This window comes from Chenopodium album, chromosome 26 (genome assembly GCF_948465745.1).
Source record: "Chenopodium album chromosome 26, dcCheAlbu1.1, whole genome shotgun sequence".
NCBI lineage: Eukaryota > Viridiplantae > Streptophyta > Magnoliopsida > Caryophyllales > Amaranthaceae > Chenopodium > Chenopodium album.
In genome coordinates, this window is record NC_137859.1 from 34256064 (window position 1) to 34278640 (window position 22577).

Here is a 22577-nt window from a genome sequence, read left to right on the forward strand (position 1 = left end):
AAATATATTGCTATATGTGGTGTTAAAAATGTATTGGACATCTAAAATATTACATACTTCGTAACTCATCAATTTCCATCCAAATATAGGGAGTACAAGTGTACAACACTATTACAGCTTTAATTTATCATACATTAATACGTAATTAGGCCATCTATCGCGTCCATGTTTTAGTGTTCATAAATACTTGTATAATGTTGCAATGGCAACAAGAATGAAAATGTACGTCGAAACATCTCATGATCTAAATCAATCAAATGATATTAAAAATTTTGTTTTGGTAGATTGGAGAAGAATTTAACTCGTACAATTTTCAGTAGGAGGAAATCAAAAGGCTAGTATTTGCGCAAGTAAAAAGTGGAAACTTAATTGTATCTCTTCTAGTATACTTAAGGGTGTCCACAATTCGGATAAAAACCGAAATCCAATCCAATCCAAACGGAATTATCAATTCGGATCGGATCCAAACTTTAAATCGGATCGGATCGGATTGAGATTTTTTGAAAATTAGGATTTTCGGATTGGATCGGATTGACCCATTTGGATCCAATCCAAACCGAAAACCGAATTGCAAAATTAAGCTTGTGTAAATATGTTTTTTGAAGTTTAGGTTAAATAGTTACTTCTACATAAAATAAATTAGGGAGACTTTGTATTAATTAATTAATGGCTTGATGTTGAAATATTTATTTTAATCATGATTTTGAAGACTTATATTTATATTAAAATTTTATTTTTATGATCGTATTAGACGCTAAAAAATAATGTATTATAATTCGGATTTTCGGATCGGATCCAAATAACCGAATTTTAATTCGGATTGGATCAAGAGAGAAATTTGGATCAGATCGGATTGAAAAATTGAAAACCGAATTATATTTCGGATTGGATCGGATTCGGACTAAATCCAAACCGAAAACCGAACGGACACCCCTAAGTATACTTGCTACTTTAATTCGTATTAGCTTAATTTCAATTCAAACTTAATTATGCTATGACTTTTTTTTTTTTGTTTTTTTTAAGCCTTTTTGTGCTATGACTTTGACCCCTTCATTAATCAAAGAGATTTCATTCCAAAAACATATACTTTCCTTAACCTTATTAAATAGTGATAGAGTATAAAACATATTCCTGGGCCTCAACCATCAGCTTAAGCTTTTGGTTGAGATGGTCATTTAACATGGTATCGGAGCCAGCGTGACACAAAAAGGTCACGGGTTCAAATCTCATCCACCCCCTCCTTCAAAGTGGAATTAATTCGCACTAGGTATGGGTGGGCCTGTGTTGCATCCACATTTCAAGCCCAAAGGGCCTTTCATGTGAGGGGGAGTGATAGAGTATAAAACATATTCCTGGGCCTCAACCATCAGCTTAAGCTTTTGGTTGAGATGGTCCTTTAACAAACAGTTAATCACTAATCGCTATAGCTTATTTCATCAATGTGTTTTATGCCGAGTAATATTTTGACATAAAGTTATTCTGGATTCAATAAAGTAAATTGAAAATGTCAATGGTTAATGTATCCTCGTGACATAGACTTGGATAACATATTTGATATTATTCAAGAATTAAAGATTTCTTCAGCAGCAACTCGGCATGACATAGCGCTTTCAATAAGGATTTATTGATTTGATGAGTGTAACAAGGTCGTATTTAGTGTGCTAAACTATATAGCTTTTCATTATTGTCAACCCCTAAAACCTCATGCACGAGTAATTACTTCTTAATATGGCAAAATTTTCTAGCCATAAGTTGTAGAAATAATTTTTCTTATTCATTATTCCATGATTTTTCCAATTTCCATCCTCCGCAAAACTGAACCTAATATGTTTGACTTGCAATTTTTTTTTTCCGTCCGATTTATAATAATTTTCTTTTGGAATTATTATGAAACTGACTTAAATTGGCAATATAATTTTTTTTTTTTACATCCGTTTCATAATAATTACAACATTTTTTATTTAGTAAAAATCCACTACTCACTCTTTTATTATTTCTCTCTCCAACTAACTTCACCCACTTTTGAGAGTGAGGGATAGCTCAAGTGGTTAGAACTCCCTCTCGGTTTCAGGAGATTCTGGGATCGATTCTCACCCCCACCCTTGTGGCTCTCTAAACACCAAAAAAAACAAAACTTCACCCACTTTTACAAATATTTTACTCCATATTATGCTCTATCATTTTTCTCTCGTGTAAATCCCACATACACTATTATTGTATTATTTTCTCTCTTCTACAAACAATTAAATATATCTTCATTAACTATAATTTTTATTATAAAATTCTCGTAATAGTTCTTATCCTATAATTTTCCTAAAAATTTACTCTTTGACTATTATTATAGGTATGGACCTATATATTGGATGAATTAACATGTATTTCATTATTTTTTATTCTCAATGTTTGAAATTTTATAGTATTCACACATGCATATGCCTTTAATTGTCTTTTATGATTTACACTAAGGAAATATATAATCATATAAGATATTAAATTATTAATGGTATGATATATGTATAAAAAAGGAGAGTTTACAGTACATGACAGATACCGCTATGTACTGTAAATTCTATGTACTACAATGTATTATTAAATTATATATATAATATATTGATAAAAATAAAAAAACACATAACCCCTTTTATTTTATTTTTCTATCAATTTTTCTTGTTTATATCATTCCCTTATTAGAGTCGGTTTGGTCGTTATATTTGTTAATATTGTATCTATGTTAAGTTTATCGTATTAGGAGTATGTTTTCGATTGTATTGTGTATATATATATGTGAGTATTATCAATGCAAAAGCCTAAGCCATTTTCGATCTCCACAATATTCTTGAGTTTAACATGGTATCGAGTTCTTCGTCTATTCGCACCTATACTTCTGCCGATTGGCTCATTGATTCTGGAGCTTCAAATCATATGTTTGGTAATATATATTGATTTATTTACAAATATATTTGATATTTCGTCGCCTATTGGTTTGCCTAATGGGAAGAGCACTACTGCTACAGAAGAAGGGAGAGTTATTCTGTATGATAATTTAACTCCTGATAATGTTCTTTATGTTCCTACTCTTAAATGCAACTTGTTGTCTGTGTATCAGTTGTTAGAAAAACAATACTATTCTGTTATGCTCACTGACAAGCTATGCATTATTCAGGATCGCAGTTTGAGGAACCTGAATAGAGCGGGGGAGAAGTGTGATGGGGTCTATATTTTTCGTTCGGTTCGTGCTTGGAATCCACAGGCAAACAAAGTAGTGATTTCAAATGCGAGTTTGTTATAGCACAAACGTCTTGGTCATCCGTCGATGCAAGTGGTTAGTTCTCTTTCGGGAGTAGTTTCTCATAACTCTCATGGTCATCATAGTTCTTCTAGTTGTTCGTTTGATTGTGATATTTGTTTTATGGGGAAGCAACCCCGCAACTCTTTTCCTTTGAGTACGAATAGGGCATCTAGTATATTTAACTTGATTCATTGTGATATTTGAGGTCCGAATAAGATTGTTTCTAGCAGTGGTGCTTGTTATTTTCTAACCATTGTTGATGACTTTTCTCGTGCTACTTGGGTGTTTCTGATGGTTGGTAAATACGAAGCTTCACACTTGGTTCGTGAGTTTTGTGCTATGGCTAAGACTCAATTTGGTCGTAAGGTGAAGGTGGTATGTAGTGACAACGACCAAGAGTTTCTCAATTTGGGGTCTTTTTTGCTGAGAAAGGTATTTTACATCAGACGTCGTGTGTTGACACGGCTCAGCAGAATGGTTGGCTTGAACGGAAACATCGTCACATTTTGAAAGTGGCTCGTGCTCTTCAGTTTCAGGCTAAGTTGCCAAAATATTTTTGGGGTGAGTGTGTTATGACGCGGTGCATTTCATTAATCATACACCTACTCCGGTTCTCAAAGGCAAAACGTCTCATGAGTGTTTATTTGGTCAAACACCCTCATATGATAGTTTGCGTGTTTTGGTTGTCTTGCTTATGCTGATAATCGTCCTCGGATCAAAGACAAGTTTGATTAGCGTTCCCGAAAGTGCATCTTTGTTGGTTATCCCAATGGGAAAAGAGGTTGGTGTTTATATGACTTGATTACTAATGAATTTTTCATAAGTCGTGATGTTCAACTTTTTGAAGATAAGTTTCTGTATCTTGAATCTCTTTTGGATGAACGACGAATATTATGGAAAAAAATATTTTTTTCGAACCCACCGATGTGGGATTACGATGATGATGTTGATTTTTTTAGTGAGTGGTGTGCAAACGAGGGGTGAAAGTAGTGAAACAGTTACCTCTAAAACTAGGCCGCGAGAGGACATGCTCAATCGCAACCCAGCTGCGGCACATCCTGCCCAGCACGTCACCCAGCAGCCCCAGGCAGCAAGATCCTCAGCCAGGCCGCGGGAAAAGGCACCCAGTCGTAGCCTAACTGCGAACCAAACTTCCTAGCAGCCTGCTGGGCGCACAGTAGCAGGACAGTAGCCCCAACAACAAGGTGAGGTGTTGCGTACTAGATTCTGCTCGGGCGCTGGCAGCAGCCCCTAGTCCGCTGGGCAGCAGCTACCACAAGCTGCCCAGCCCGCTGGTTTTCACTCGAGCGCTGGCAACGGTCAACTAAGTAGCCCCGAGTCAGCAGGGCAGTTTACAAGTCGTACCCCGGCTGCCAGGCCTCGTGATGTGTGTGATCATGATGGTTTGAGGTCTTCGAGTGTTTCGGAGCAAGAAATTGTCGATGAGTCTATTTTAATTAATCCGGAATATTTAAGGGGGAGTTCGTGGGAGAATTTGGGTTGTGGTCATCGTGAAAAACGGCCTCCTTCGTGGCATCGGAATTATGTCACTCATACTATCATTACTAAAAATATAGACCCCTCTACATCAACTGTCGTCCCTCCTCAATCACATTCCTTAGGTAAACCTTTCCCTATAGCTTGTCATGTTGAATATAATCGTATTTCTATGAAACACAGTTGTTTTCTGACGACAATTACTAAGGGAAAGGAACCGTCTTCATTCAAAGAGGCGGTTAAAGACGTCGGATGGCGTAAGGCGATACAAGATGAGATTGACACTTTGGAGCGTAATAGCACATGGACCGTTGAGGATCTTCCTCTCGGCAAGAGGGCTATTGGTAGTGGTTGGTTGTACAAAATCAAGTACACCGATAAATCAAAGGTAGAACATCTCAATGCTCGTTTAGTTGTTCATGGCAACCGATAGGTTGAAGGTGTTGATTATAATGAGACGTTTGCTCCTGTTACAAAGATGGGTACGATGCGTATTTTGTTAGCTGTTGTTATATCTTTTAATTGGGAGTTACATCATATGGATGTTCATAATGCTTTTCTTCATGGTGATTTGGATGAAGAAGTGTATATGTAGTTTTTTCCAAGGTACGGTACTCCAACACCTAGCAAAGTTTGCAAGTTGCGGAAGTCTTTATAAGGCTTGAAACAAGCCGCGTATATGTCGATGACATGATTATTGCAGGCTCCTCTCATGATGCTATTGTTAGATTCAAAGCCTATTTACGCAAATGCTTCTATATGAAGGATTTGGGTTTGCTTAAGTATTTCTTAGGCATTGAGTTTACTCGGAGTCCTGAGGGCATCTTTCTTTCTCAACGAAAGTATGCTCTTGATATTTTGACTGAGGTAGGAATGTTGGGTTGTAAACCCATTGACACTCCGATGGAGCAGAACCATCTTCTTGCACATGCTTCCGGTGAATCGTTTGCTCAACTAGAGCAGTATCGTCGTTTGGTTGGCAGGTTGGTCTATTTGTCGGTCACTCGACCAGAGTTGAGTTACTCAGTGCATGTTTTGGCATAGTTTTTTAGTGTTTCACAGGTTTCTCATTAGTTTGCGGCTATTCGTGTCTTGTGTTATCTTAAGGGTAGTCCGTTACAAGGTATTTTGTTGCAACCTACGACGGATTTACGCTTGACAGTGTTTTGTGATAGTGATTGGGCGGCGTGCCCGTTGACTCGGCATTCCTTGTCTGGTTATTTTGTTTTCTTATGTCGTTCCCCTGTTTCTTGAAAGACTAAGAAACAACCTACTGTGGCCACATCCTCTTCTGAAGCCGAATACAGTTCTATGGCTCTCACTTCTCGTGAGTTGAAATGGTTAAAGCAGTTGTTGTTTGTTCTTGGTGTTTACCATTCAAAGCCTACACAGTTGTTTTGTGATAATCAGTCGGCTCTACATATAGCTAAAAATCCGGTATTTCATGAATGTACGAAGCATATAGAAATAGACTGTCATTTTGTTCGTGATGAGTTGATAAACGGTAATATTTCTACCTCATATGTTTCGACAGGTCATCAGTTGGCAGATATTTTAACCAAGGCTCTTGGACGTCAGCAATTTGATTTTCTCTTACGCAAGTTGGGTATTCGCAATTTGCATGCTCCAACTTGAGGGGGAGTAAAAGAGTCGGTTTGGTTATATTTGTTAATATTGTATTTATGTTAAGTTTATCGTATTAGGAGTTTTAGGCAAGTTATGTTTCCGATTGTATTGTGTATATATATGTGAGTATTATCAATGCAAAACGCTAAGCCATTTTCTCTACAATATTCTTAAGTTTAACATCCCTACTTTCTCATTCTATCAATCTCTTTTCCTTATTTTCATTCATCACAGTTAAAGTTTGAAGCAAATCAAATTATAATTTGGGGAAAACATTCAACAACTTAGAAGATTTTAATTTTTCAATATTAATCTCTTCTTTCATTAATCTAAAACGTAATCCTAATATGTATTTCTAAGCATAAATTATTTGTTTTGTTAATTTCAATTGCTCCCTATCATTAATTTAGATCCCTACTTTATATTCAATGGCTACAATAATTTCATAGCTAGTGTAACAGATTTAAGCTGAACTCGAACAAAATTTTAAAACTGAATACATATCATCAAAGAAAGTTTTTTTTTAAAGGAAATATCATTAAAAAAAGGCTATTTTGATTTTTACCACCTTCAAATAACGACTTTGTCGAATTTACCACCTCCAAAAAAAACGCATTTACTTTACCACCACCAAAATTTCCAAAAAATCGATTTTACCACCAACTACCAGATTCCGTCCATGAATCCGTTAGTAGGGCCCACATTTTTGACGTTTCTTCTTCATCTTCCCCGATCTTCCATGTCAACCAACCAGCAACGAAATCAACTACCTCGGTTGGTCGGAATTTCGTGTGGGTTTCGCGTCTGGGTGGTGGTGGTTTCGAGTCGCGATGGTTTCGCGTCTGGCTGGCGTGGTTTCTGGTGGGTGGTGGTGGTTTTGAGTCGGGGTGGTTTCGCGTCTGGGTGGCGGTTGTTTCTGGTCTGGGTTTGGATGGTGGTGGGGTTGGTCGTAGCTGTTAGGTGGTGGCTAGGGTTTTGAGGTCGGAAATTGGTGGAAAGGGGTAGAAATCGGTGCGGCTGTGGTGTGCGGTGCGGTGGTAGCGATTAGGTGGTGGGTTGGTCGTAGCTATTAGGTGTTGACTAGGGTTTTGAGGTCGGAAATTGGTGGAAAGGGAGTCGAAATCGGCGCGGCTGTGGTGTGCGGTGCGGTGGTAGCGGTTAGGTGGTGGGGTTGGTCGTAGCTGTTAGGTGGTGGCTAGGGTTTTGAGGTCGAAATCGGTGCGGTGGCTATGGGTCCCGACGGTGGCTGGTAGCGGTTAGGTGGTGGGGGCTGGTTGTAACGGTTAGGTGGTGGGGCTGGTCGTAGCCGGTCCGGCGGTGGCGGTGGTGCGGTGACCATCGGTTGCTTGATGGGGATTTTTTATTTTTTATTTTGTTTTATTTTTTTTTTTTTTTAAAACTTAACCAATAATATGGCGACACGTGTGCAAGGTAGGCCCCACTAACGGATTTTTGGACGGAATCCGTTAGTTGGAGGTGATTGGTGGTAAAACTGATGTTTAATTTTTTTATGAGGTGGTAAAGTAAATGCGTTTTTTTTGGAGGTGGTAAATTCGACAAAGTCGTTATTTGAAGGTGGTAAAAATCAAAATAGCCTTAAAAAAAAGAAAAATAGAATTGATTACGTTTTCACCTTCCATTCGATCATCAATTGTGGTTGGTTGAGGAGCCAAAGTTTTGTTTCTATTTTTTATTTTTTATATTTTTTTTTTTTTTTTTTTTTTTTTTTTTTTTTTTGCAAATGAGGCATACACCAAGGAAAGAAAAATAACAAAAACCAAACAACTAGTGACCACTATCAAGGAGGCATTAGACGTGGGAAAGCCACACCTTGAATGTCCTCATTGGGAATTCTACTGAGCTCCATAGGAGCACTACTAAAAATAAGAAGTCTATCCGGTTTAGCCACACCTCGATTAGCAAGCCAGTCAGCTGCACGATTCCCCTCACAAAACACGTGCGCTACTACAACCTCCCAATCATCTTTATTTAACAAGTTGTGGAAATAGTTGATCAAGTGAGCACACTCACCTCTTCCATGGTCATTCGATTTAAGAGCTTGCACACATGCTTGATTATCAAGTTGGATCTCTAGTTTGCTTATGTGTAGGTTGCGAGCTAGTTCCAACCCTCTTGCTAATGCCATAACCTCATCTCTATACGCAATACAATGCCCATAATTTGCCGAAAAAGCAGAGATAAATCTCCCCTCACAGTTGCAAATGACAGCTCCTCCACCCACTGGCCTTGGAGATCCCTTGGCTGCACCATCTGAGTTCAAGACAAACCAGCCCTGTTGGGGTCTAGACCATGCCACATTGCGCCCAATGCGTGGCTGCTTTGTGATGTTCAACCCCTGCACACAATCAGCATTCAAACTTCGCCAGGCTTCTTCAAATCGAACCTTGAGGAAGGCTCCTACTTCCACTGAATTGTCATTGCTACGACCAAAAACATTATTGTTTCTCCATCTCCACAACCACCAAATTAAAGAGTATAAAAAATATCTAATATATGAGAAGAAAAAAAAAATGTAGTGAGCACAAAGATTTGATCCTTAAACCACTAATCTAATCAATGATGCAATTCACCATCTTAGCTAAAGTCAACCCATATTGAAAAAAATGCAAAAATAAAATAATAATAATAAAAAATAAAATAAAATATATATAATTAACTTTAATAGTGGTACATTGCGGTACACTGCTTTAGTGGTACATTGCGGTACGCGTTGTTTAGTGTAGAATTTTCGGTATCAAAAGGCGTGTTCGTATGTGAACTCCAAATGTCAAGATTGAAAAGAGACGGTGAAAGTAATACATACTACCAAGTATATATGTATTGTTACAATTCTTTGGAAAGGCAGATTAAATATAGAATTTTAACTTTTTCCTTCTCCACACTACATCACTTCAAAATTACACTTCCAAAAAAAGAAAAAATACCCAAGACATATAAGGGGGTGGGCCGTGATGGTGGGTGAAATTGATAAAATGACTAGTACTCATTAGGCCCATTGCCCCATTACAATATATTTGGATCCACTAAAAATCTATTGTCTACTTTTGGTAAAAGCCCAAAATACAAGCACACAACTCATTAGTGGTTATTAATCTTGACTTTACTGATAAGCCTTTCCCCTAATGGAGGAATGCATTGACTGTAAAGTTGGCTATAATCCTTAAGCCTCTTATATAATTGAGGCCTCTCTTCATCAATTAGTTTATCTAGTGGCCCAATTTCTTTGTCCCTACTTGGCTTGAAGAGCATGGCTAAGGAGATCCGATCATATTGTGGGTTTACCACAGCCTTGTGTGTCGGACTTTTGAAAATACCATTACTTGTTATCTGCAAATATAAACAACATGCTTGAATATCATATTACATATATACTTTCCGATATTTTATATCTCTAAAAGGCAAACCGTGTGTCTTTCAAACGAATAAATTAAATTAATACGAAGTAAGATATTATTACCTCCATTTGATCACCAACAAGAATGGTGAGGGCTTGAGGAATTATAGGAACACGAAACCAAGTATCGTCTTTGTTGACTTGAAGGCCTTCAACCTCATTGTCTAGCAAGAGCATGGTAATGTATGTTCCATCTCCATGAGGTTTAAGTCCAACAACTTGATCCGACATCGGGCATTTAGGGTAGAAGTTGAATCTCGCAAATGCCATATCTTCATTTTCATCTCCCCAGAATTCAAGAAAACTGTTTTCTTCCAAATTCAAGGAACGTGCCATGGCTTTTAAGAGCATCTCTAGTATCATCCGGTTCCTTTTTGAATATTCATGCAAGATTGTCCTGTATTTTATTTACTACTAGTTATCAATTTATGAAATTGGTAAAAATAATTCATACAAACCATTTTCTACCGTATACAATTTTTTTGGCATATGATAAGCTCGTGATAACACCACCCAGATACAAACTTAGGCTGTGTTCACTTCACTTTATTTTTGCTGAATTGAAATTATTTACTGATATTCTATCATATTTCTAATTTAGAGTTTCTAATTTTTATTGAACTGAATTGATTTATACTGAACTGAAATTATTTTTTCTGAACTGAACTTATTTTTATAGAACTATATTTATTTTTATTCAATCGAAATTATTTTTTAAGGTGCACGGAACAGGGCTTAACACTATCAAATCCATTCATAGAATTCCTTACCAAAAAAAAAATTAAAAAAATAAAAAACATTCATAGGATGTTACCTAAATTGTTGGGGTTTTTTAGGCCAAAATTGAAGTTGGCGTTTGTCCTCGGGATAAACTTGGAGATGAAGCTTATCATTCCAATTGAGACTTCCACGTTGAACAGCGTTCGTATTTCCATAACCTTCCAATAAGTCATCTCCTTTGGAAGAGTACTTTTCCTTTTCTTCAAGAGGTAGGTTGAAGAACTGCTTGCTCATTTCTCGTACCTCGTCTAGCAATGAAAGTGGCATACCATGATTCACTAGCTATAACACACATACAAACAAAATTAAGGATTTAAGGTTATTAAAGTGAGAATTGGAAGGAAAGTCATCACTTGGGATCCTAAATATAAATCAAAAATCGACCAATGAAAATTAAGTATAGTAGTAGTCATTTTAAGGACAACTACTATAAAAATTTGAATATATAGCAAAAGTGTAGGGTATGAGATTAAAGGAAGGACAAACAAACCTGAACACAACCCCAAGAACTAAGAGCAGAGCGAAGGTTTGCAAGCTCGTCGTGAGGGTAAGACGGCGAAGAGAGGAGAGAGAAATCGATCGTCGGAGCATCCATCAAAGGTGGAGGGCCATTGCTATTAGCAGCTTGGTAATCATCCTCGTGTTGTATGTAGCATTTTGGCACAACACCACTTTGTATTATTTCCTGCACCGGGTTATGAGTAGGTGCCATTATATTGCTTCAACGTTTATATTTTGAACAAAACATTTATTTATGCAAATGATTATTAACAAAGCTAAGGGTATGTGGTATGTTAAGAGGCCACGTTCAGATTATATAATATGGCTGATCTTAATTTAATTATGATATACTTCTTAGTGGGAATCATGTTAATTAAGAAAATGCCCATTCTTCAACCCATGATTGTTTTAATAAATCGAATCCAGAATAAGACAATTATTAAAAGGAGACTTTTCAATCACGTAAAATAAAAACAATAGAACATTTTCTCATTACAAATAATAAAATTAAAAGCCAAAAAACACTAGTCTAGAGATTCAATTATTTTTACACAAACAATACTCGTAGTATTATTGGTAGGGCTAGGACAGGATGTCCCTACCACTTTTTGTTAGGTTGTGATAATTGCAATTAAATCTGTAATACTCCATGTGCGTAAACTGAATGGATAAAGCAGATGAGTACTCGTATATAGTAAGGGCCAATACTAAGGGATAATAAAAGTCAAAAAACATAAGTAATTAGATGTATTATTGTAAGGGGTATGGTGTCTACAAATGATATTATGTAATTGTTCCTTAAGAAAAAGAGAGAGATGTAGGCAGTGGCGGAGCCAGGATTTTGAATCCGGGGGGACAAATATCAGAGGTTCAATAATTCGATAAAAGTTGTAAGAGAAAAATGGCTCACATAATATATAATACTCATTTGAAATTGCACATGACAATTATTCTTATATGGCGAAAGAGACGTTAAAAGTTTCATTGCATATTACGAAAATTATAATGTTGTTTGTTGACCCTTATTCCAGGTTATGTAATCCAATAATTAATAAGTACTCGTATGAGTTAATTACCTTATCAATAAATCAATAGTAATTTATTTAAATTGATAATACAGATATGTTACATTCGAAAAAAAATTAACGTAACTAACTAATCAAATTGTTATAATGTACTCTACGTACATAAATGAAATTTAGTTTAATTTGTGGTATTCTATTAATATATAAAATAAAAAAATAAAAAAATAAAAAAAAAATTAATGCATACATAATTAAAGAGATTTTTATTATATGTATTCCTTAATAAATTGTAGCCCATTAGTAATCACTATTGAAAAAGAAGTACTTAATTAGATAGATAAATGTCAAAATACAAATTTTAGGAGTCTCGCTCTGGGGTTAGGGTTTCCTTTCATCGGAGGTCTGAGTGGTTTTCTCTTGCGAGTTCAAGAATTTGCTCCCCTCTTTAGGCGGGGTTTTCTGATCATTATGGCAGACGACATTGTGGAGAGATGGTCTAGATTGAATATCACTGAAGAAGAGGAAGAGATTGCGGATTTGGGTGAGAACAAGGATGATGCCCTGGAAAGCAAACTGGCCTTATCAGTGGTAGGAAAAGTTTTGACTATGTGTTCGTATAACTTTGAGGCGATGCAAAATACCCTAAAGCAAACTTGGGCACTGAAACGTGAGGTGATTTTTCGAAAAATTGAAAATAACCTCTTTGTCATTCAGTTCTTCCATTGGAGGGATAAAGAGAAGGTTCTCGATGGGGCGCCATGGAATTTTGACAATCAGTTGTTGTTATTAAAAGACATTCAAAAAGGGGAACAGCCGGAATCGATTGAATTAATATTTAGCCCTTTCTGGATTCGAATATATAACCTCCCGTTGGATAGCAGGTCTAATGAGGATGTGAAAATTATTGCGAGTAAAATTGGAGTTGTTATGGAAGTGGAGGAGGACGTATTAGGGTGGGATAAATCGAGACGGGTTCGTGTCTTGATTGACACTTCTAAACCGCTGCGTCGAATACAGAAGATCAGAAACAAAAGGGGTGAGGTTTCGACTATACAATTCAAGTATGAACGACTGCCTTCATTCTGTTTTATGTGTGGTATTCTTGGTCATACGGAGAAGGATTGTCCTCATGTTGCTGAAGACGAAGAACCGGAAGAGAAGCAGTGGGGGCTCTGGCTGAGGGCATCTCCGCGAAAGGGGAGGGCGAAACTGGTGGATGAGATGGATAAATTAAGGGCTAAGAAAAAATCTCTGGTCTTCACCCAAAAACCAAAAAAGTCTGTGCAATCTGATGTCATCACGGTGTTGCAGGATAAAGTGCCGCAATCTGAGTGTGAGCAGCTCCTGATCAATGATCAGGACAATGGGAATAAGGTGCTGGTGGGGGCTACTGCCCAAGATCAGATTTTTGTTTTTTCGAGTGAAAGCTCCCCTGTAGACCAAGCTACAAAAAATAGGAGAAGTGAAGTAAACCGGAAATGGAAGTACTTACCTCGTGAAAATGTTGGTATGGATGAGAGTGAGGGTGCTGTTTCGGTGGGGGTAAAGAAAGGAAGGGAAGAGGGGTTCGAAGCTCTGAGTAGTAAGGATGCTAGAGTAAAGTTAGATAGTCGCATGGATAGCGTGGTTGCTTTGGCGGAGGTTGGTGAGGGCCAACCCCGCCAAACCAAATGAGTGTTTTAAGTCTCAATTGCAGAGGGTTGGGCAACCCCTCTGCAGTTGATAGTCTCCGTGACTTAATACGGAGAGAGGCCCCGTCGATGATTTTCTTATCGGAGACGAAATTGAGTAGTGCGGAGTTTTATAAAGTTCGGGAGAGGCTAGGGGATTTTGAAGGCCGGGGTGGCTGTGGATAGTATGGGAAGATCAGGGGGGTTGGCTCTTTTGTGGCGCAAGGGGTTGAGCTTGTCCCTTCGGTCCATGTCTGTGCATCATATGGATTTTTGGGTTGAGGGAGGAGCAGGATCGGATGGTTGGAGACTCACGGGTTTCTATGGGTGGCCGGAGGTGCAAAACCGGCATCTTTCGTGGAGTTTGATGAAGGAATTGGCTTCTCAAAATAATAGTGCGTGGGGTTTGTATCGGGGATTTCAATGAAATTCTGAGGGACTCGGACAAGAATGGGGGGGTTGATAAAGCTTTGTGGCAAATGTCAAATTTTAGAGAAGCGATGGATTTGTGCGGTTTCCAGGATGTCCCTTTCGAGGGATACCCATTTACTTATGATAATGGAAGGGAGGGGAATGAAAATGTGCAATGTAGACTTGACCGTGCTCTTGTTAATGGGGAATGGATTGAGAGATTTTCGTGTTCAAGACTCATTCACATTGATCGGGAATGGTCCGACCATGCACCAATCAAACTTGTCATTGAGGAGAGAGTTGGAGGTGTGAGTAGGCAGGAAAAGTTGTTTAGATTCGAACAAATGTGGGTTGATCATGATGGTTGTGAGGGTGTTAATAGGGATGCTTGGGGTGAGGGGATTGGCGTCGAGCAAAAGCTACAGCTATGTGCTCATCAGTTGAAGTCGTGGGGTGACAAGAATTTTGGGGAAGTCTTCAAGGAGCTTAGAAAAAAAGGAAAAAATTGAAAGATCTTAACAGAGGGGGGCTGTCTCGTGGGCAATTGGAGAAACGTCGCAAGCTTCTCCGTGATATTGCTGGCTTGTTGCGTCAGGAGGAGGTATTTTGGCGTCAAAGGTCACGGGTTTTATGGCTTGAGGCAGGTGATCGGAATACGAATTTTTTCCATCGACGTGCGTCGGGTAGGAAAAGCAAAAATCACATTGCCTACTTATTTGATGAGCAAGGTCAGAAAAGATCGGGTAATGTGGCAGTGGGGCAAGTTGCTAATAATTATTTTGCTGGCTTGTTTGAGACGCAAGGGACGATGGGGATTGAGGCCGTTGTTTGTGAGGTTGAAAGCCGAGTAACTCCTGCTATGAACGAGCTGTTGGCGGCTGATTATAGAGGCGAAGAGGTTCGTGAGGCTCTTGCTTAAATGCACCCTATAAAGGCTCCGGGTCCGGATGGTATGTGCCCTTTATTTTTTCAATCATATTGGCATATTGTGGGTCCGTCAATTTGTAGCTTAGTGTTGGGTATTTTGAGGGGTGGGAGTATTCCCCCTTTCTTGAATAGGACTTACATTGTGTTAATTCCTAAAAAGAAGAATGCAGAAAACATGGTGGATTTTCGTCCTATTAGTCTATGCAATGTGGTGTATAAGCTTGTTTCGAAAGTGTTGGCTAATAGACTTAAGTTGTTCTTAAATGATATTATCTCTGCAAACCAAAGTGCAGTGCTTTCACACCGGGGAGGTTGATTTCGGACAATGTGCTTGTTGCTTTTGAAATGTTCCACCATATGAAGACCTCGAAGGCAAAAGGGGGGCATTTAGCTTTAAAGCTTGATATGGCTAAGGCCTATGACCATGTGGAGTGGAATTTTTTGGAGGCCGTTCTTGTTCGTATGAATTTTCATAGGGGGTGGATTAGTCGGGTTATGGAATGTGTTCGGACGGTGAGTTTTTCGGTGCTTATAAATGGTTCTCCGAGCTCTGATTTTGCTCCTTCAAGGGGGCTCCGTCAAGGGGACCCCATTTCCCCTTATTTGTTCATTTTGGTGGCTGAGGCTCTTTCGGGACTCATTAGAAAAGCAATGGAGGATAATGTGATTCATGGAATTCGAATTGCTAGTTCGGCCCCTTAGATTTCGCATTTGCTCTTCGCGGATGATTGCGTTATATTTACAAAAGCATCACCTGATGAAGCTACGGCTATTAAAAATGTGCTTAAGGTTTATGAAAGAGCTTCGGGGCAATTGGTTAATTTTGACAAAACGACAGTGTCGTTTAGCAAAGGTGTGGGAGGGCATAGGAGGGGTGAGATTGCTGCGCCTTTGGGTGTGAGGGAAGTGGATGTCCATGATAAATACTTAGGGCTGCCTACTATTGTGGGACGCTCTAAGAAGGTGTTGACGAGGGGCATCAAGGAAAGGCTATGGAAGAAATTACAAGGGTGGAAGGGTTTATGTCTATCAAAAGCGGGTAGGGAGGTGTTGATTAAGGCAGTGGCCCAATCGCTTCCTACTTATGTGATGAGTGTCTTTAGACTTCCTTCCTTCTTTTGTGATGAGGTCCGGTCTCTTATTTCTCAGTTTTGGTGGGGTCAAAAGCAAGGGGAGCGCAAAATCCATTGGGTGGCTTGGAAGAAGCTTTGCAAACCGTAGGCTCTTGGAGGGTTGGGGTTCCGCGACTTAAAATATTTTAATTGGGCTCTTCTTGGCAAACAAGCGTGGAGGTTGGCTACTAATCCTAATTCTCTTTTGTTTCGGGTGCTTAAGGCTAGATACTTCCCAAATTCCTCATTCTTAGATTCGACTTTGGGGTCTAATCCTAGTTATGCGTGGAGGGGAATTCATGATGCTCGGTGGGTGGTGAGAAAGGGTATGCGATGGAGAATTGGAGATAGGCAGCAAGTTAGAGCGTGGGGTGAGTGTTGGCTCCCAGGTACTCAATCCCGTATGGTGTTATCCCCCTATCCTAGTGGGTCAGAAAATATGATGGTGAGTGAGTTGATGCTTCCTAATAGGGGGGGTGGAATGTTGAGTTGATTAAGACTCTTTTCTTGCCCTTTGAACAAGAGAGGATCCTTTCTATTCCTTTGAGTGAGAGGAGGCATGATGATTGCTTGTGTTGGGAGGGATAAAAAGATGGTATGTATTCTGTCAGATCTGCCTACAAGCTTATTTTTAATGATGAAAATGAAGATGCTTGCTGCTCAAATGATGCTATTATACGCAAGACTTGGAACTTAGTTTGGAGTGAGCCGGTTTTGCCAAGAATTAAAGTATTTTTCTAGAGAGCATGTCACGAAGCCCTTCCTACCAAACAGGGGTTACATATTCGTGTTAAAGACATTGATGAGGTGTGTGGTGTTTGTGGTGAGGTGAAGGAAGATGTTGCTCATGCCCTTCTCTGCTATTCGCGTGTTGTTAGTATTTGGGAGGAGAGTGGCTTGGCGTGGGTTGTGGAAGGTAGGTGGCGTTCATTCATGGATTGGGTCTTTAATATGTTTTGTAATTTGGATAGTGCGCAACGAAGGGAAGTGATGACCCTTTGCTGGTCTATTTGGAATGCTCGAAATCATGGCTTATTCCAAAATGAGTGGTGGGAGGCTAGGGGAGTCATTAAGCATGTGCAGCAACTTATGAAAGAAATGGGCAATTCTGATAAGAAGCAGGGGAATGAGTCTACCCCTAGGGATCGTGGTTGTTGGAGCCCTCCTACTGCAGGTCATGTCAAAATTAACATTGATGCAGGTCTACTTGGTGAAATTGGCATTGGTGTGGGTGTGGTTGCGCGTGATGCTGAGGGGAAGACCTTATGGTGTGCTTCTGTCAAATTGGGGGAAGAACTGGAACCCAAGTTGGCTGAAACGCGTGCTATTCTAGTGGGAATGAAGCTTGCTGCTGAAAAGGGGCACAATTTGGTCGAGTTTGAGAGTGACTGTGAGGCTGTGGTGAATGCTATTTTGAAGAAATTTGCTGGTGTAAGCTCTTTTCATCTGCTGCTGGATGATATTCTGGATGCTGCGAGTTCGTTTTCTTCTTGTTCGTGGAGCTGGGTTCAAAGGGGTGGGAACAAAGTGGCGCATGAATTAGCTCATGCTCCACCTTTTGCTATTGGTAGAATGTTGTGGTCTGATAATTTCCCTGATTTCCTTTGTAATCTGTTAAACTCTGATTTGCAGCCTATTATTAATTAATCCCTTGTGGGTTCTTTCAAAAAAAAAAAAAAAAAAAAAAAAAAAAAAAAAAAAAAAAAGATAGATAAATGTCCATCAAATAATAATAGTTAATTGAGTGAAGTTAGGGGCTTGAAGAATTATAATACTTTTTTGTTTTAGTAAAGAAAGATTTTTTAATACTTTATATGAACTATAAAAAGAAATCAAAAAATAAGGAGGAAAAAAAAAAAAAAAAAAAAAAAAAAAAAAAAAAGCAGAACAAAAAAACAGTATAATGAGAGTATATAGAATTGAACCTGGGTCAAAGTGAGGGAAAATCCCTATTCTCACCCAACTACCACTAGGCCAAGTTTGCATTTCTATTACATAAGTGTATGTTTAATGAAAATATTCTTTATTAATGTAATTCTTACATAGCAAATTAGCGAAAATCTTTTTTTTTTATAGACAATGGGGGGACAGCTGTCCCCCCATGTCCCCCTCTCCCTCCGCCACTGGATGTAGGAATTATTAACCTCATAATGAGAATAATAGTTACACACCCTTCCTCTAGCTAGTGTAACTACTATTCCTAAAATAAGTCTCTTTCTTCATAGTTTGACTTTTATAACCATAGTAATACATTTTCCTTAATCGAAACTTGCTCTAAGGAGTAAAATTTACCATAAAAATTCAATAAATCATTCAAATAAAATTAGGCTATTTTGTCAAAAAAATAAATAAATAAATAAATAAATTGGTACTAGAGGAAAGGAATCCCTACCCTCCAAGCATCCTCACTTGGTAAGATTCGAACCCCAAAGCTCTAAGATCTGAGGTAAGAACCTTCATCCAACACTTTATATTGGTGTCTATTTTATCACTACTCATTAACTACATTATACCTTCATAAATCATACTTCCTCCTTCTTTTTTACTTGACTCGCTTTGACTTTTATACTATTAATCACCCCTCCTTTGACCGTCTTTTGTGAATGATATGTAAGGAAAAATATATTCATGTGAGATCTTTTTAAATTCATCTCAATAAGTACTATTATAACATACAATTTTTTATAATTTTTACTTATGGAGAAATAAAGTTATTGATCGCTAAAGTTTTGCATTGGCAAGCGTGATAAAAGAAACAAGTCAAGTAAAAAAGAACAGAGGAAGTAAAACATACAAGAGTATAATGTTTTTCAATTAACTACCTATTGTAATTTTTAATTATATAATTACCTTTTCAATGGAAAATACTTATACAAAGTATTAGTTATATACTCCCTCCGTTTTTATATACTTGCTCCATTTCTCCATGCACAGAGTTTTAGGATAAATTGGAGAAAGTCATAAAATATAGGGTAGTGGGGTTGGTGGAAGAATAAAAAAAAATTATAAAAAAAAAGTAATTGAGACTTGAGAGAATAGGAAGATAGTGAATATGAATTTAATAAAATACTTCTTCTGTTTCTTTATAGTTACAACACACACTTTATCACGGTATTTAAAAAAGGTGGTCATCACATGATATAATACACTTAAAATGAGTTTTAGAGATTGTTAAGAGTATAATCAAGTGGTTCATGTGCTCTAAATAAAGGTAATAGTATAATTTTCACCATAAAAACCTTCCTTTTATGGTGTGTTGCAACTATTGTGACATTTCTATTTTAAGGAAGTGTTGCAACTATAAAGAACAAAGGAATTTGTAGACACCCAAATATGTCTCCCCAAAACCAAATCCAGTGATGAATACTTTTCACATCATTTGATTATCGAACGAAGTGAAAGTGTGAAAAGTCTAGTGATGCGGATATTTTTATTAAAACTCTTTCTTTCTGTTTTTTAAAATCTTGCTCTATTTATGAAAACTGCCAGTCCAATTTAGTTTGGTCCATAATAAGGGTCCAATAACAGTGTCGTTGGATTGGGCTTGCAAAGAGCTTTCCAACGAATATTATAAGCCATATTCCGATGAATAATGAGGAAGTTATGGCCAAAATACTAAATTGGGCTTGAGATGAATTTTATATGCGGCCCAATGATCTAGTGGATTGTCTATTAATTATATTCCTACAGTTATTAGGATTGACTTTAGTCTTCTATAATAATCTAGAAGGTTCCTTTAAATTTTAATGGAATTAGGATTGATACGATAATTATAATTTTAAGGAGTTTTATTTGGAATAAAATAAGTGTTTTATGATAAAACGGATTTTAAAACTGATAAATGCGGATTATAATTACTTAATTATATTAGGAAAAGGATTCCGTACAAGCCTATTTTTATCTTTTAATCAGCGCCAGACGACAGGCTCTGTCGCACAGCGACAGCTTTGCGATAGAACCGACCAATTAAAATTGATATATATTATCGGTTGCAACTATGGGAATTCTTCTTTATAAGGTCTCAACCATCAATTAACTCATAACGATCCCAATTTTGAGGGTGTTCTTAAAAAAGTCCCTGTCTTTTAATACCGGGAAAAGCAGTTAAAATAGTCACGTGCTTTTTAGTAGTTTGTTTTTTTTTTCAAAAAAGAATAAAGGTGGTGAAAGTTGGTGTTTAGTGTGATAAAGGATTAACTTTTTTAACTATGTCCAACGAAAATAAGATACGTGGCACTATTAACAGGTCAACAATAACAACAACTAGATCAAACCGGTTAAAAGTACGTCAGGGGCCATTTTAAGAAGGATCCCCCTCCCCCTTAAGATAGGTTTACCTAAGTTTATCAATAATTGAGACCTTTTAAAAAAGACCGACCATAATTGGGACCACTAGTGTTAATTAAAAAAAATAGCCATAAAATTATTGTGATAAGTTCTTTAGTTTGATTACAATTCCAATTAGTGGTTCGTGGAGGCGGATGTACGATGCGCATGGTACATCCATTCCCCACACACACACACACACACACCAAAAAAAAAAAAAAAAAAAAAAAAAAAAAAAAAAAAAAACACCAAAGCGGAAAGAACATTGTATAGAGTTGTAAATAAAGAACATTTAGCTAAAATGAAAAGAACGTTTAGTTAAAGTGAAAAAAACATGTTATAGAATTGTAAAGATAAAATAACGTATATCTTAAGTGAAAAGAACATATTATTAAAATGTAATGAACGTAATAATTTCTGAGCGTCTATTTAAAACAACATGAAGAATATAAAAAAAGAACATAAGGGATAAAAAAAATAAAAAATAAAAAAAAATAAATAAATAAATAAAAAAGGAATATAGAGCTATTGATAACAATTAACATAACACTATCTTATAAAAAACATCATCTTCAACCTTTGTCACATTATCCTCAAATTCAACATCGAGATTCATCAAATTTTAAAAAGAAAAATAAACAATGAATTTTATGATTACAAAATATTCTAATTTAAATCTAAAATAACACAATTAATGAAAAAAAAATACAAAATTTCATTCAAAATTACCTTCGATCTTTGATTAACAAATCTACATATACACCTTCATTAACAATTACTCCATTAACAAAACAATGAACAAAAGCACCACGAAACTCGATCTAAATGCGCAGCCATCGTCCTTCATCAGTAAAAAAAAAAAAAAATTTCTCTATAAATTTTCTATTTTTGTCTCTAAAATTTATTCCTCTCTCTAAAGAATTCAAACAAGTGAAATTTAAATATGAATAATTAATATACAAATTTCTAAATTGAGATTGAGAAATAATTACAAAACTCTTTAATTATGGAACAAATAATTCATTTAAAGATTGAAAAGCTAGGTGTTCTTTAAACTAAACTATTATGTTCTTTCTGTTTTATTTTTTTTTTTGAATAAAATAATATTCATTACATTATATTATCATGTTATTTATTAATATTACGGATGTTCTTTAGACACATATAAAGAACATAAAGCTGGATGTTTTTTTTACAAAATAACTACTCTTATATGTTCTTTACAAAACAACTATATGTATACATTACAAAACAATTATATGTGATGTTCTTTATAAAATAGCTATATGTTCTTTACAAAAACAACAACTACCTCTGTTTGTTATTATGTGCAACAAAGGAATATTTTATATCTCACAAATAATACCTCTTTGTTCCACATAATAAGAAACAGAGGTAGTATATATTCTTTACTGGACAACTATATGTTCATTCCACTTTCTTTTGAAAAAATCCGAATGCACAGAGCATGGTGCATCCGCCTCCAGGAAAAAAATTTCATTCCAATTATATTATTGTGCTTTACGAAAGTAAAAGATATCATCCTCTTAAAAATAAAAAAATAAAAAACAAAAAATAAAAAAAAAATAAAAAAAAAAAAAAAAAAAAAAAAGATTTCATTAAAGTTGCTTGATTTGTGTTGGTCCACCAGGAAAATTAGTGTTGAGTGTAGGTCCAATTTCCTATTGTTGATAGCAAAATAATACAATTATAACTTTAACATATCAACCTTTTTCTTTTTGTTTGGACAAATTTACCTTTGATTTTTTGCATTACATTCTTCACTTCTGCCCCAAGAAAATAAAAAGTAATCATATTCTGAACTTGTACATGTCTAACAAGAAAGAATATGATATAACTTTGACATATATAAGGTGTAAATCTATTTATGTTGAATACAACAATATATATTTTCTCATACTACTAAGAGTGTGTACTTGAAGTGTAAAAGAGAGTTACTGCGAAAATGGCAGAGGGAATTCTGTTTGACATAGCCAA

The 22577-nt window shown here is 36.7% G+C and overlaps 3 protein-coding genes across 3 annotated transcripts; 2 read left to right on the plus strand and 1 right to left on the minus strand.

Annotated features, from left to right (window-relative positions):
* The first annotated feature begins 2797 nt into the window (after nt 1-2797).
* LOC145617087 (uncharacterized) lies at nt 2798-5219 on the plus strand. The gene is made up of 3 exons (XM_081671780.1): nt 2798-3278; nt 3495-3721; nt 4557-5219. The coding sequence occupies exons 1-3, from the start codon at nt 2798-2800 to the stop codon at nt 5217-5219; spliced, it is 1371 nt and encodes a 456-aa protein (XP_081527906.1).
* Nucleotides 5220-9313: 4094 nt separating this feature from the next.
* LOC145618406 (jasmonate-induced oxygenase 4-like) lies at nt 9314-11420 on the minus strand. Its single transcript, XM_081673178.1, has 4 exons — nt 11098-11420; nt 10642-10889; nt 9891-10224; nt 9314-9760 (listed from the first exon to the last, which is right to left on the minus strand). Exons 1-4 carry the CDS (start codon nt 11317-11319, stop codon nt 9512-9514), a joined length of 1053 nt encoding a protein of 350 aa, XP_081529304.1. The 5' UTR covers nt 11320-11420; the 3' UTR covers nt 9314-9511.
* Nucleotides 11421-14303: 2883 nt separating this feature from the next.
* On the plus strand, nt 14304-15133 carry LOC145617089 (uncharacterized). The gene is made up of 2 exons (XM_081671781.1): nt 14304-14687; nt 14810-15133. The coding sequence occupies exons 1-2, from the start codon at nt 14304-14306 to the stop codon at nt 15131-15133; spliced, it is 708 nt and encodes a 235-aa protein (XP_081527907.1).
* The last annotated feature ends 7444 nt before the right edge of the window (nt 15134-22577 follow it).